The 14692-nt window shown below is 44.3% G+C and overlaps 1 protein-coding gene and 1 long non-coding RNA gene across 2 annotated transcripts; one reads left to right on the top strand and one right to left on the bottom strand.

Moving 5' to 3' along the window:
• Nucleotides 1-2356: 2356 nt before the first annotated feature.
• Prosbeta6 (proteasome beta6 subunit) lies at nt 2357-10088 on the bottom strand. Its single transcript, XM_075697067.1, has 6 exons — nt 9860-10088; nt 9654-9761; nt 9487-9568; nt 9287-9416; nt 2747-2853; nt 2357-2625 (listed from the first exon to the last, which is right to left on the bottom strand). The coding sequence occupies exons 1-6, from the start codon at nt 9943-9945 to the stop codon at nt 2440-2442; spliced, it is 699 nt and encodes a 232-aa protein (XP_075553182.1). The 5' UTR covers nt 9946-10088; the 3' UTR covers nt 2357-2439.
• A 201-nt stretch (nt 10089-10289) lies between these two features.
• Nucleotides 10290-14010, top strand: LOC142585948 (uncharacterized). Its single transcript, XR_012829159.1, has 2 exons — nt 10290-10356; nt 13679-14010. It is a non-coding gene; the product is annotated as an uncharacterized LOC142585948 (long non-coding RNA).
• Nucleotides 14011-14692: the final 682 nt, after the last annotated feature.

The following is a 14692-nucleotide window of genomic DNA, read 5'->3' as shown; positions in this document are numbered from 1 at the left end:
TTTTAAGTAGATATTGGCATTCTACATATCTTGAAGAGCTGTATGCCAAGTTTAGTTACAGGACAATTATAAGTGTACAAGCTCATTCTCAGTATTGTGAAAAAGGTTTGTTGATGTGTACTAATCTTTCTTGCATAGTTCCACTAATTATACATGCTGTTTGTAGATATCAACACTTTCAAGTCTACAAAGAACTAAATAAGCTACAGCAGGGTGCTTCTCGTGAAAAATTTAATACACAAGAAAGTGCACGCAAATATCACTATATTTTGCAGTTTTTTTGGACATCATTCAAGAAGTGTAGTAGCTGGACAAAAACTAATCGCATATTCAAAATCTGCTTGAACTCTCCAATCAGCTCAATTTTCAAACCTCTGGTACAAAAAATTTCCTTTTTCAAGTACAAAGCACAAAGCAGCAGTAAAGTTTCTCAGAACATTTTTGTGAAACTGAAGCCTTGCTAATGTACATGCTATTTTTTGTGATGAATCATAAGTGAATTAAATTTTTGTCAGAAAGAAATTTTTAATTCTGAACTTCTCTGGCATTATCTGCGGAAACTGTCCAATACATTCACCACAGTGGCTATGCGAGCACTGCTGCAAAGTGCGACATTGCGGCCGATTCCTAGCTGCTGCACACACCATCTTATGAAGCAGAATGCACAAACAACCATGCACCAAGATTTCGGTGCGAACAAGGAACCACCCGATACTAGAGTTAATTGGGTCCCTCAACAACAGCAACCCTTAAAGGCCATATGTAGATCCAGGATGCAAAGCCACATATTTAGATCTTTTTCTCGCACTCGTTCACTTCTGAAAACGCCCCCCTTTCTTTGCTTCTATTCTACTCCAAAACAAATTTTGTGCCCCTCAAGCTGCTCCAAAATGCTGAAAGATAGTACCACTCCTCATCTTTTACGCAACATACCTGCAGGAACTTCAGAGTTGACAGGAACAGTAAGTCATTTGCATTTACTGTGGCCAAGGAAAAAAACTAATATGACAGGTTGAAAGCAGTACATTAACATTTTTGTAGAGCACTAACGCTGCAGTGATTGTTGGAAACTTCCTCCGTTTCAGTTGCAAGACATTAACAAAATTTGATGCTATGAGCATCTACATTTGTCACTGGGATGCAATGCACAAAGCTTTACCTCTCGGGCACACAAATGATGCTAGTCATCAGCAGAAATCAGCATGTTTCGGCACGTTCAAGACCTGGCACCACTTGCACCTATGTAATAATCTTGGTGAGAAACAATGCAATACCTGTATTTACCTACCCAAGTTTTATGCGCAAGCGTAACTGTCCAGCTCTTTAAGATCGGCAGTGTCTGTCTGAAGCCGCAAAGCAAGCGAACAAGGAAGGCGCGTGGAGGTTAAGAAAATAGCGCGTAGGGGAAAGTATTAAGGTGCGCGAGTGCACTGCAAAGTAGCACCACCTAGAAGAATGTGTAGGTAACGTTGAGTGGCGATGGGAAAGTCAAACGAGGCAAAGCGTCGCGGAGGACGAAGGTAGGAAGAGGTGCGTCGGGTTGACCTCCTCTGGCTGTTGCTACAGGTGTTGTTTTCGATACAGAGAGAGCGAGAGAGATGCAAATGAGAGAAACGTAGGGAGGTTAACCAGAGTTAAATCCTCTGGTTTGCTACCCTGCGATACAGACGTACTGGGATAACACCATCCTCGCGCGCTGTATGCTGTGCATGCGAGTTGGAGCGTGCGACAGTGAGCCAGCGGTGGCGGCTCAATCTCACATGAGCACGGGAGGAAGCACATGAGATTTTCAAGGCGGGGCGTTGTACTTCGGACGCACATGGTCGCACGGCTTTTATCTTGAAAGCTGCTTTTGGGGCAGTCTAGGTGAGATGGTGGGCCGATGACCTGTAGCTTTGCGTGCGCAGTGTTATCACCCCTCAGTTTGCGTTGAAACATCACTTCGCTCGCTGCTGCCGCCGCAATTCCTCATGCGAGCGTTTTGACGAGCGTCTGCGGTCACCGAGTGTGAAGTGTTCATGTTTGCCTGCGCGCGCTGACACCATGCTAGTTTATTCAGTTTGTCAGCTAACGTTTACAAGGGTGGGGGGGGAGTGGGGGGGGTTCTACTCCGGCGGCTGCTGTGTATGGCGCGGCAGCGCGAGCCCCGTCTTGAACACGATCTGCAATGCAGACAGTGTAGGCATTTAGGCGCACTGAAGGCCGATAATGTCGTGTGCTATAGCACCAAAAAGCTTGCACATCACCTGTGTTCACTATGTGAAACGTCATTGCAAATTTTTATTCTAGATACATCGAGCAGGACTAACTGGATGTGCACAGTTCCTTGCACTGCTACACAATGAGAAGCAACACAGTCACAATTTTCTTTTAATGTAAGGCAACACACCAGTGTAATGAAAGCTTTAAATGTTGCCACATGACATAAATCACCACAGCTCAGTCTCTGCGAAGTGCCAGCTGCTCCTCTTTGATGCCATTCTTGTCAATAATATTGATGACAACTGAGTCTCCAGTGTAGATATCTCTCTCAGCAGCAGAAATGAAAACATCTTTGATGATGTTCACAGCTCGCTCTCGAGTTGGTGGTTCCAGCGTCACATTTTCCATGTTCTTGAAACCAATCTAACAAAGAATAAATACATATCTTTACTGAAGTATAGTCAAATGCTTGCCAAGCATAGTTCAACTATGTCACAACCATGCATCAAACAGACATACCAAGAAAAGGTCAAAAGTGACTTGCCTGGTTGTCCAAGAGTGGCTGAAGTAAGGCACTGGAGGAGCCTCCTGCTCTGTACTGCACCCTTTCAGAATGACCAACAGGGTCATAGCAGTATATGCACCCTTTACCTGCATCAACAAAAAATACAGCAGATGTGCAACATTGTGGCCAATGCAGTGCAAATTGTAAGCTGTATAGTCCCATAAATCTTTGCAGTTAACATAAATGAGAGTCACTTTTTGTTCACTTCTTAAACCTGCTACTTATCTCCCCATAAAATTACAGGCATCTGAAGGTCTGAAACCCCTACAGTCCATTTTTCAAGCCTCATGCTAGTACACAAGAACAAGCTACCAACTTTGTTTCGGTGCAATCTCAGTGCAATCATAAAAACACATTTGTTGCATTTGATGGGCTGTGCGAATGCATAAATACTGTTTACACTCCATAAAAATTACAGAGGTCTTTTCAAACTACCATTCAAGCATCAAAAACTTGAGCAACGCTACAAAAAAAGTACAAGTGTTTAAACAGTTTCGACTAGTGGAACTGCCTTCATCAGGCTTTGAAAAAAAAAAAAAAAAATGTGCCACTTTAGCACCGATATTGAATATGTCAGACAGCATGGTTGGTCCATTCCTAGAAAAAGGAAAGGAAACATGTAAGAAATTAATAACACGGAGAAGGAAACAGGTGCGACAGTGATTGACTGTTTGTAGGCGCTTTAACAGCTTTGAACATCTTGGCAAATCAGTTCAACAGAAGTCCGCAAGGTGGAGCAAGGTTCATGAAAGGGAAACTTGTCATCCACCAGACTGTAGCACGAGGCTAAACAGTAAATCCAATACAGATTTCTCAGAAAGATAGCTTATTTAATTTTTCTTTTAACTTTGACCTGGTCTGGGAATCGAACCCAGAACCAACGGCTCTCCAGGGCGGTTGCTCTACCACCCAAGCTAACCAGGAGGCTAGCCGACTGCAGACCGAGAATGAATAATTCGAAGCACAGGGATTTTGTAGCTTCATGCTAGTCGGGTGGATGACAATATTCCTCTTCACGAACCATCCTCCACCTTGCCAGCTTCTGCATAACTTATTTGCCATATCCAGTATCATTGTTCATTAAATGCTCGATTAATTCGCCTTCGCTTTGCAATCGGTTAGCCCCGTGGTTACCTCAGATGGCAGAGCAACTGTCCTAGAAAGGCATTGGTCCCGGGTTTTATCCCCAGATCAGGACGAGTTTCTCAACTGCAAAGCTTTCTTTCTGAACTGCAAGCAAAATGGGAGCTGAAGGCGAAAGTATCACACAATGCCCGCCCTTTGCCCAAGGGGCTTCCTCGGGACGCACAAGTCCTGGTGCACAAAGCCAGGACGGGTGCAGCACTCACCGAAGACGTCCTGGCTAAGTGGCGCACGCCCGCCGCTTCAAGGAAGACACAAGGTCATCAGAAACAATGACTGGACAATGAGGAGGACGAAGAAACGGAGCCGAACGTGATGTCGCCACCAGTGACGTGCAGTACATGCGACACTGGTGCTCGTACGACAATCAGGCACCATTTGGGGACTGTCCCGGACTCGCGATAGTAATAGACAAACACAAAGGATGCGGCATTACCTCACTGGAGGCATGGACCACGCCAACCCCTCAGTTCGATGCCCGGCGAACTGTGAACTCTTTATGGGAGTTTGCGCGCAAGGCCAACTTGGCCAGTGTCATGGTCTCAGGGTGGTAAACATTACACAAGGAGCGTTTGAGTTAGGAAAAGCCTTTATGGGGCATGAGCATAAGAAAAATGCATATATCCAGAAAGCACGCGTTGCCAACCCAATGGCAAAACCCTAACATACGACAAACTATATACAAAGCTAGTTAATTGAAAATGTTGTCTTAAGTCCTCGCACACAACGTATGATGAAGTTGAAAATATTTACACAAAGTCTATCGACTGGCCACGTCACCTCGTCGTCACTGCTTCCGACGACACATCGTTGGGCTCGCCGATGCATCGTAGACTCGACGTCACCGAGTCAGACGTTCGGTCCACGGTTGGCCTGGTCAGGGGGTCAGGAGGGTGGAGTGACCTAGGCGCCTGGATCGCCCAGTCAACTCTGCAAGCTGTGGATCGTAGCCGCAGGGAATCCGGGAAGCGGCGCCGTCAGCCTGTAGCTGCGGCTTCTGGTGGGAGGTCCACTCAGCTCGCGGGTCGTGGCCGCGGCAGCTGAAGAACTGCTTCCACTGGGTTGCCGTCGTCTCTGCGATCCACCCATCCTGTTCGGCCTCCAGCCTCTTCTCCTTGCCTTCGTCCCAGAGCGTAGCTGGTCTGCTCTCTTCGGCTACGTCTCCCTTCTCCCATTGGCCACGTAGCTATGCGTGCACTTTTGCGCTTCTGCTTCCATATTGTATTTTTATTCGTACGCTCTTAGTGTCTTCTTGTTTTCTTCTGCTTTTTTTCTTCTTTCTTTCTTCCTTTATTGGCTGGTTATGAACGTATGGGTTAGCCGGCAGGTTATGAATGTGTAGTGTTTTGTTTGTTTTTTCTTTTGGTTTTTGTATTTATTTGTTTATGATCCCCAACATTGACCGGCACCCATGCATAGGCCACTGAGCCGTCCTTTTCATTAAAGTTAGTAATTCTCTCTCTTCTCCCTGAGAGAGTAAAACATCTTTATTAATAATATTTGAATGGTGAGAGCAGTGTGGGAGGAACCCTCAGTCCAGGGTCCCTAAGATGATTCCGGCGATGTTTCGAGCCCGTTGTATCACAGCTCGGAGGACCTCGGGAGGTCCGTCGCGGAGGGCATCGTTCCACAGCTCTTTGTTGCATAGGGGGTAAAGGAGAGTTGGCAAGAGAGGAAAGAGGTTTGCAGTGCACTCAATCGTGACGTGGAAGATTGTGGGTGAGCTGCCACAGCCAGGGCAACGATCTGCATAACAGTGTGGGTAGAATTTATTGAGAGAGACAAGATTTGGTAAAGTTGCGGTTTGTAACTGGCGTAATGCTACTGCTTCCTCCCGCGAGAAGGACGGCGGTGGTACCTGTATTAGTTTTCGCTATTGTTCTGTTTAGCTTTTAGAGCTCAATATACATAAACCCACATTGGATTTCCTTTGTAGCTTCATGTTACAGTCTTGTGGATGACAATGTACATTGAACATTTTTCCAGGCAAGTAAAATTTTAAAGAATGCACAATGGTTACGTGTGTAGTGTAAACGTTCAAGCGTTAGCTGTGGTGCAAGCTAGGTGTTTTCGCTCACCACCTCTCAAGCTTGCCAAATCGCTTGGTCTGAAGGTCCTGCTTCAGACATTATATTTTAGTGTAAAGGATGCCTTATACATAATGGTTTAAACTACTACGCTCCTCTCCGATGCCCGAGTGCTCAGCAGCTTTCTACGCATACACTGGCGCAGCCGTGGGATGAATGGATGTTATGAGCATCCCCTTTAGAACGGGGCGGTGGGTTGCACCACTAAGCTCTTGCTATTATACTGTCTAATGTCCTACCTAGGTTAAAGCAGAAATATAAAAAAAAGAATACACGATGAATTCCCATAACCAAATTTTCTGACCCCCTATTGTGAACTTTGTTTTTGTATGTCTCCGTTTTTTTGTCGTTTCCCTACTTTTCTTCCACCAACATTCCAATTGCCTCTTACTAATCTCTATTGCGGACGTGTTTACTTTCCCCTGCTCTCGCTGAACCCAAGGGCTTCAAGATTCCAGTGGTACCTAAGTTGACCGCTGGGCAGATATCTTCACATTCTAATAAAACATGCTCCATCGTTTCCTTAGCTTTAACGCAGCAAGCACATGCTTCTTCTTCCTTCTATCTTGCTTTATAGGTGCGTGTTCTAAGGCATCCTGATCTCGCTTCGAAAAGTAATGAGCTTCCCTTTGAGTTATCATAAATTGTTTCTTTCCTGATTTCGTTTTTCTCTCTTAAATAGCTACTCATGGCAGGTTTCTTTTCCATTGCCACCACCCATGAGATTATTTCAGCCTCTCCGACTTTCCGCTTGACGTTCTGTTGCTCACCCTACAGGCCACATACTTGCTGGTAAGCTTCCTAGTTCTTTTTCTCCACTGTGAATCAATGTTTTTTCTGTACAAATACCTTAACACTCTCCCAGCCCATTTACTTTCTTCCATATTCCTCAGTCGTTCTTCATAATCAATTTTACTGTGAGCTTCCCTCACTTCAAAACTTGACCAGCCCATGTCACCTTGCACAGCTTCATCATTTGTAGTCTTCCCGTGATGCACGGAGGGCAATGCCATCTGGTGTTGTTGCAGGGAACCGAGCTTCAATGGTTCAAGCCCATCAAGCCCAGACCTTCGCTTCCGTCAACTTGGGTCGCAATGCCACTGATGGTGGTGTGTGGCATTTTTACCACCCGCTAACTACCAAGCTGCTTATGTTATTCAAACGGCCATCATTCTGGTGATAGTATTACTGGTTAAGCTGGATTCACATGCGAGGGCAAAATCTGGCCTAATCAGAAGGCCGAACAGTCACGTGGTCATTTGATGCAGGCCGCCACCAGACAAGGCCGCATTCACACGGTGGTAGCGTGCTCGCGGGATTCAAACCGATCCGCTTGTTTACTCTTAACTCCAACCCTCTTGTGCTGTACCAAAGCACTGGAGGTGAGGGCATTCTTTGCTGCCCCTCACTCCGATTCTTCCCCTTGTGTTTATGGTCAACAAAACAACAAAGGAAATTTTCACCTTTGCGGGTCACAAACGTGATTCCACAGCCCATGTTGACAGACTTGATGCTGACTAGGTTAGATAGAGGACAGACTGCCAGACAGACAGACGGAAATACCAGCCAGCATTTTCAATCCGGCTTGCAGGCGGAGAGGGCCAGATTTGCTGAGCGCAGCATGTTTTGCTGATGCACGTGTCACATGATGCGCTGTTCGCTTCGAAACTCCCTGCTCCGTGCCGTCATGTGAATCAGCTTTTAAAGATACCATGAAATTGGTGCTGCTGACAGTGATGTTACTATTGTCTTTACAAAACTGAGGAACGAGCTAAGAAAAGCTAATGCTTTAAATTAATGTTCTTTTTAGTGAACAACATTGAGCAGGGCAGGCTCGTTGGCAAAGATGCGAGGGAAGTGAAGGGAGGCACAGTTCTGCATTTGTTTGGGCAAGGGAGGAAATGGGAGAGGAGACGTTAGAAAAGAGGGAGAGGGACAAAGTGGAGCAGAACCAAGAAGAGCACTGTCACGAAGGAAATCAGGTACTTTTGATGCAGAAGGGCTGATTTTAGTTCCTCCCCATGCCTCTTAAATCGTGCAGATTTGAAGCAAATTCTGTGTCTGTGACCTTGGGAATAGGGGATGCTTGTTTTATAGTGGTGGGGCTAGTTGAAGTGAAGGTATTGCTGACGATCTGTTGGCTTTTCAAACAGTATAGGCTCATTCACACCGGCGACTGACAGTGGTCGCGCGACCATTTTGGGCCAGTCGCTCGCTGCTCGATTTTTCAGTCGTGCGACCGTGGTCGCAAAACTGATAAACCAATCAGCGGTGCAACGGAAGTGATCTTTCATGTGTCTACATCCAGCCTCCTCCCGCGTTGCGGCAAATACAAAGTGCACGCCACCATAGATTCCGAGCGTTCTCGCTGAGAATGATAATCTCCGGGATTGCGACTTGCGGGTCGCGTTCAGCCGGGCTTGCTGGTGTGGACATTAGTCGCCTTTGGTCGATTGTTGGTAGCAAATCGCAAATGGTCGCGCGACCTTCTCAAGTCGCCGGTGTGAATGAGCGATAACATGGAGGTATGACCTCTGCACAAGGACACGGTAACGTCTAGGAAGTGAACACTATTTTGGAAGAAAGTGTGCGTTAAGTTATCGTCAATTTGACGAGTGCCAAGAATTAAAATTAGAAATTAAGTGCAAGAGGCTTTGCTCACTGTGGGCCCAGACATATGATACATCATCTAGGAATCTCCAGCAAAATATTTGTTTTATGAAATCATTTTTAAGGTAGGACATTTCTAATGATGTCATAACGATGTCAGCATAATTAAGACCCATCTTGGTTCCCATAGCAGTTCTGGTGATTTGCAGATAATGTTTGTTGTCGAATTCAAAGTTGTTATATTTTAGTACTAGATCCAGAAGAGTTTCAATTGTTCCTTTTCATAAATGGGCAAGTGAGCTGGATTTAGGTATGTGTGGAAACTGTGGCAGCTATGTCCTCTGTGTGGGATATGTCTGTCTACAAAGATGAGACATCCATAGTGAAGAAAGAATTAATCACTGTAAACCGTTTTCCTTCTCAGCTTGACTCATATCTTGCAGGTTTTCTTTCCTTCTTTCTTTTAAGAACCGACCAACAATGCTGTCTGACAATGCCGGTTACCCGATTAAGGCCGGTACACCGGTCAAAACTGTTGAAATTAAGCACTTTTTCTATTTACCTTGTAGTGTTGCTCAATATATATATATATATATATATATATATATATATATATATATATATATATATATAGAGAGAGAGAGAGAGAGAGAGAGAGAGAGAGAGTGTGCTAGCTTACCATCTTCGTCGAGGCCCGCCAGAATGTTGGAGATGTAATAGGGGAAGAACCTCTTGTTATAGAGCATAGTTACAACAAGTTGAGCCACTGCAGGCGTGCTCATCAGCTTGTGGTGTTCATGCAGATACATCTGCGTAAGTGATGTTTAAGGTTAGAACCAATTTTTTAAACGTACTAGATGTGCAGACATACTTATTTACCTTCATTCGCGCCTCCAGGAACCGTGTGAACGTGAGAATGTCACACCAGCAACCCGTAGAACCAAGGACACATTGGTTGGACCTGAATTAGAGGTAAAGATTGTCGATTGTACTTAACAAGAAGTACGGGAAACGCTGTTATGCCATGCACAGTAGCGACTGCTTACAGCTTGAACAGCTTCGACTGCTCTCTCGTGTGGATCTGGTATCCGCTGCTCAGACGACTATCAGACGCGATGACTGCAAAGTCTTCCCCTGCAACGGCCACGATGCTCCTGCAAAAACCGAAAGCACACGTACCCCAATCCTGGAGCAAACAAAAGCTGGTGCAAGCAGTAAAGTAGTCGTGGTGCTGAGAAGCGTATGTACTTACCCTCCGTTATCGCTGTAAGGACTGAAATACGCTTGCTTAGGCCCACCATAGTAAGAAAGCACAGGCTGCTCAGTTAACACATCCATGTTAAAGATGAAATGCTCGCGCACTACAGGGGCGATTTCTCTCAACGCAGTCGTAAAATGCCACTACGCGCGCATAGGCGACCACCGCAAAACTGCACGAGAGTGAGTTGACTTTTTCAGTTCGTCCAGCCTTGGCTACACCGCCACAGAAACGTAGGCGTAACACCGGCAATCAATATTACACAAACATAATATAGGTTAAAATTATGGTTAACTGCGTTTTTAATTTAGGTTATAAGTTACTTATATAACGTTACTATATGGTTACTCACACAATGCGCTACCTCACACAATGCGCTGCCGCGTTCTAAAAGCGCCATCGCCATCATGAATAGCTAATGCAAAGAAAACCATGGCACTATTCTAGTAGTTCACTGTAAATGCTGTAACCATGGCATAGTTGGTTCCATGGTTGGTGCTTTATTCTGTGGCATAGTTCATGGCACAATTAGGTCATGGAAGGAAATATTTTCCATTGTATTTTCCTTCCTCCATGGTTAGCATAGTTCATAGGCGCAGTTGGTTAGATAGGTTCTTTTCCATGGGCTCAGCTGTATCCTATGGGACGGAGGAAGTAAAGATCGTTTTTTTTTTTTTTTCTTCCTCCGTGTCCTATGGCAAGTTCAAATTAACATGATCGTGAAAAAAATAGAACACCTCTGAACACACATCCATACAGTGTACCGTTCTACTGGCGTACCATTCATCGGTTGGTTGTTGGAAATCTCGTGTACTTTGTATTTGCTGTGTGTGGGAAAAGACTGAGACAAGAAAATGCAAACTAATGGTGCGCCGTTGATGGGCCTGTCTCCGTTTTTTTTTTTTTTTTTTTCCGTCAGCCACCCAACTCCCCTATTTCATCGCCTTTTTGTTGGCAAAACTCTCGTGACGTGCAGACGCTGATACCGTGCCGTGGGTACATTACCAGCGCCTGCACCTCCGCTTTTCACCCCTGCGCTAGCAAATGTAGGATATATCGAGCTCTGCAGTGTCGGCGCCGTTGTTCTGTAGAGTAATAGGGTGGTTTACGGTTTCGGCTCGTTGGGTTGTTTGTAGACAGTGAAAACGCGAAGCTGGTTGACGCCAAACCGTTCCGGCACCGAATTACCATGTGCAATAGTCCACTCGGCGGACCACCGTCTCCAAATAAAGCTTGCAGAGGTCATCAGGATTGAGCAAAACCTGTCAAAAGTGGCTAGATGTTGGCAGCAGCACATTTATGTCGACAGTAGGGCTGTCTTTGAATATAACTGGTAAAAGCCGTCTCTACCTCAACACAAGTGAAACAGTGCTGCATTTCCATGAAACACCCTATCTGTCGGGAAGAGAAATTTCCGCCAAAGTTTTAAAACTAGTCCCAGCACTTGTGGCAGATTGGGCCATTTCCAAAGGAGTGCCATTTCGCTACATTTGACAGCGTTGACTTACTGACATTTGACTATCATGCACAGCTGAAGCAATGGTATGTGGTGTGGTGCGTGGTTCAGAACATTATGTCATTGGTTATCACTAATGGTTTTATTTCAAAGGAGAAGTAGACATAAGGAGTCCGATGTGGTTACGTTGACATCTTTGTGAAGCCTGGAAAACGTGGATGTCCACTTGAGTCGCATTGCCAATTGGCCCTTCAGCTAATTCGCACCATTTCAGCCCTAATTCCAACATTGTCTGAACTCTGTACTATAAGCTTGCCACAAATGGACAGAACATTATGAACTTGCACTGCCACCCAACTGCATGCTTGAAAATTCACATGCAGCAGGTTGCCAGTACATGTCATGTCAAATAAAATAGCAGTGCTGCTGAGTACTCATGGACAGTCCCTGTCAGAAATGGCTTAACCACTGAAAAATTGTATAGTGGGCATCCTCTGCTTTTATTTTCTCTCCAAATATGGCTGCTTAGGTATCTGCAACGTTTTGCAGCATTTGGGAAAAATTGAGAAAACTGTACATGAAACCCAGACTTGCCATTATCAATTTGCCACATGTAAAGGCTTGGTCTGTTTGGCCTAAAATTGCGATTTCTTTATCTTGCATTCTTTCGATAGCACATGTCTTAAGCTTTCAAAAATATACAACACTTGGATATGAACAATTTCTAATATCTGTGGACTCGAGCAGTAAAAAAAAAATTTACTTCAAACTGAAAGTCAAGCTAACCAGCAAAGGAAGGACTGCAGAAATGGAGATCGGCTACAGTAATTTTGACTGTGAAAAACTATAATCCTGGCATATTTTGACAAATTGCAGCTTGGCACCTCTTTAGTTGCATTTTTCTCTGAATGCTATTTGAAGGCACTTTACCGTTTTCTAAAACGTTGCTAGACATATGCCACTGAAATTTTGTGAACATTTGAGTTAGTGCCTTGCACAACTTTGGAACTAGTATAGCCACTTGCTGATGGGAGTTTTGGAAACAAAGCATCTCGTGGTAGTTTCATTATGACATAAAAAGAAAAAAAAATGACCTAATTTGTATAGGTATCTTGCATGACTCGCAACTCATGACGACTCTGCAATTCTTCCATACCACCTTTAAAAGTCTCACCCCTCCTTAATATTACACAAACATTCAATTCTGCGAATAGTAGCTTTAATCTATATGGCATTCCAGCAAGTTGATTCAGGGTTTTCTAAATGGCAGCTACCAAACAGCCTCACTGTATTCTTTAGTAACACATTAATGTTGCACTTTCTGGTAACTTTTAATAACTGCTTCATAAAGAGGATCTGCGTTTTATGTTCAGCTACCAGCAGGTGAAACAGACACATATTTCTTCCACGATGCTGCAGCAGTCTGCACAAAGCAAGCCTTCATGAAGCAGGCACAGATGTGCGATACCAATAACGTTCCCAGATTTTTCTCTTCTTAATGCATGCCTTCACCCATTGCATGATGCAAAAGCAACAAAATGAAGCTGTTGCATGGGAGCTCACGTTTGCAAAGTAAATTGTAGATGGTTATTCCCCTATGCACAACAATGCAGCTTAAAAATTACAATATTTACTCGTGCAAGCCCAGCACTTATTTCCCAAAACCTTGACAAGGTGACGTCTTGCACAAGCTTTACTTGCCCTACTTCACATCAGATTTAGTTGGCCTGGACCGAAGACCACATAACTATGCTGCTAGAATAATATTGGCACTTTTGTTGTCTGGTACTAAGAGTGCATACTGCAGTTTCTTTGTACATGAGTGCATACATTTGTGAGGCCCTCGTAAAAAGGCAGCAAAAGAATTTTATGCAAAATATTTGTGCCGACCAAAAATTCTCGTCTGCTATGGTGAGCAAGTTCTGCAGCCCTTGCTATGAAGTACCTCCAGACTTGCACGAAAAACCATGAAGCTTGACCTTCACCGATGCTGAGCTTTCAGTTGTATTTAAAGCGTCCTCTCGTGTCATTTCAGCGGTAACAAGCAGTCAAGGAATTTTAAGTGCAGATGAGACTATCCTTGACGTACTCATCTGACATAGTTGTGGCAACATTGCACAAGCTGTGCTCATAACTTTGGTATCTGCAAACATTTTTGTCATAAAAACTGTATCCCATAACATCTGCATAATGCATTACCAGAATTTTCCCTCCAATTGCTTATAGTGTCTTTTTCTGACAAAAATATATAGCAACTGTGTGAGAGAGCTATAAGAAATGAGTTGGCCATAGGTGCAAAATTCATTGAAAGTCATTTTTATTTAAGAGTAGGTTTCAAAAACTACTTTTCCTCCTAGAATTGGGGCAGTCCAACTGGAGAGGTAAGGCAAAGTACAAGCTCCAAGAAAATGATGTTCAGTGTGAACATCTTGCAAGCAGAAGCAACGAGCCAGCACAACCATCATCCTCTGGCTTACGCACCATCCACACAAATGGCTGCAAGGTCTGGCAACCACGCAAGTGAAACTGGTTCGTCATTGGGTTCAGCCACATCAATACTGGAGGCCTTTTCAAGTCGCTCGCTCGAAGGTTCTTTCCAAACTTGGCAAGAATAACACCAGTGAATGCAGCTAGTTCTACTGTCTCCGTGAAGAAATAAATATCTGAACTTTATATTTGTTAACCACAACCATGTTTTCTCATCTTGGGTGAGTGTCGAGTATTGTCACAAGTGATCTGAGAAAATGTTGCTCCAAAGTTTTAAAAAGACTGGGAAGCAAAATTGTAAGTAGTAGTTCACCACCCAGGACTACAGCTTTGTCCAGCAGAGGGCATGAAATCACCCATTTTAGTGGATACATCGCAGGCAAAGTCCTTGCCATGATACTACAGAAATTGGAGTTACTAAAGAGAACAAACAGCGAAATGCCACCAAATGGTTGTACGCCACCACATTAAAATGGGAAGCAGGTGCATAACTATGACTAGTGCAAGAGACTGAACACACAAAAGCAGTAGAGACAAGGTACTCAGTGGAGTCAGTTGAGCAATGCAATTTTCAGTCTCCACGTTGTAGCTTGCTCTCATAAGGCTTGTTTGACAAGTTGCTGCTGGCACACTATCCGGAATAGCATAACTCGCCTTCTTTTTTACTGTATGGCAGCACAGTTGTTTTTGTGCAACAGAATGGCAAGGGGGATCGGGTGACTCTGAAGATGTGAAATCCTGGTTGCTGATGCTATGCCAAAGAGCTAGGATTGCTGACAAATGCAGAGAAAACCACATCTTAAATCACATCTGCATAGCATTATCATGGCCTCAAGGGTTACTTTTAAATCGTGCTTCTGAACCAAGTATGCATCAAAAAAGAA

Source organism: Dermacentor variabilis, chromosome 1, assembly GCF_050947875.1.
Source record: "Dermacentor variabilis isolate Ectoservices chromosome 1, ASM5094787v1, whole genome shotgun sequence".
In the NCBI taxonomy this organism is placed as follows: Eukaryota; Metazoa; Arthropoda; class Arachnida; order Ixodida; family Ixodidae; genus Dermacentor; species Dermacentor variabilis.
This window is presented reverse-complemented; position numbering and strand designations above follow the sequence as displayed.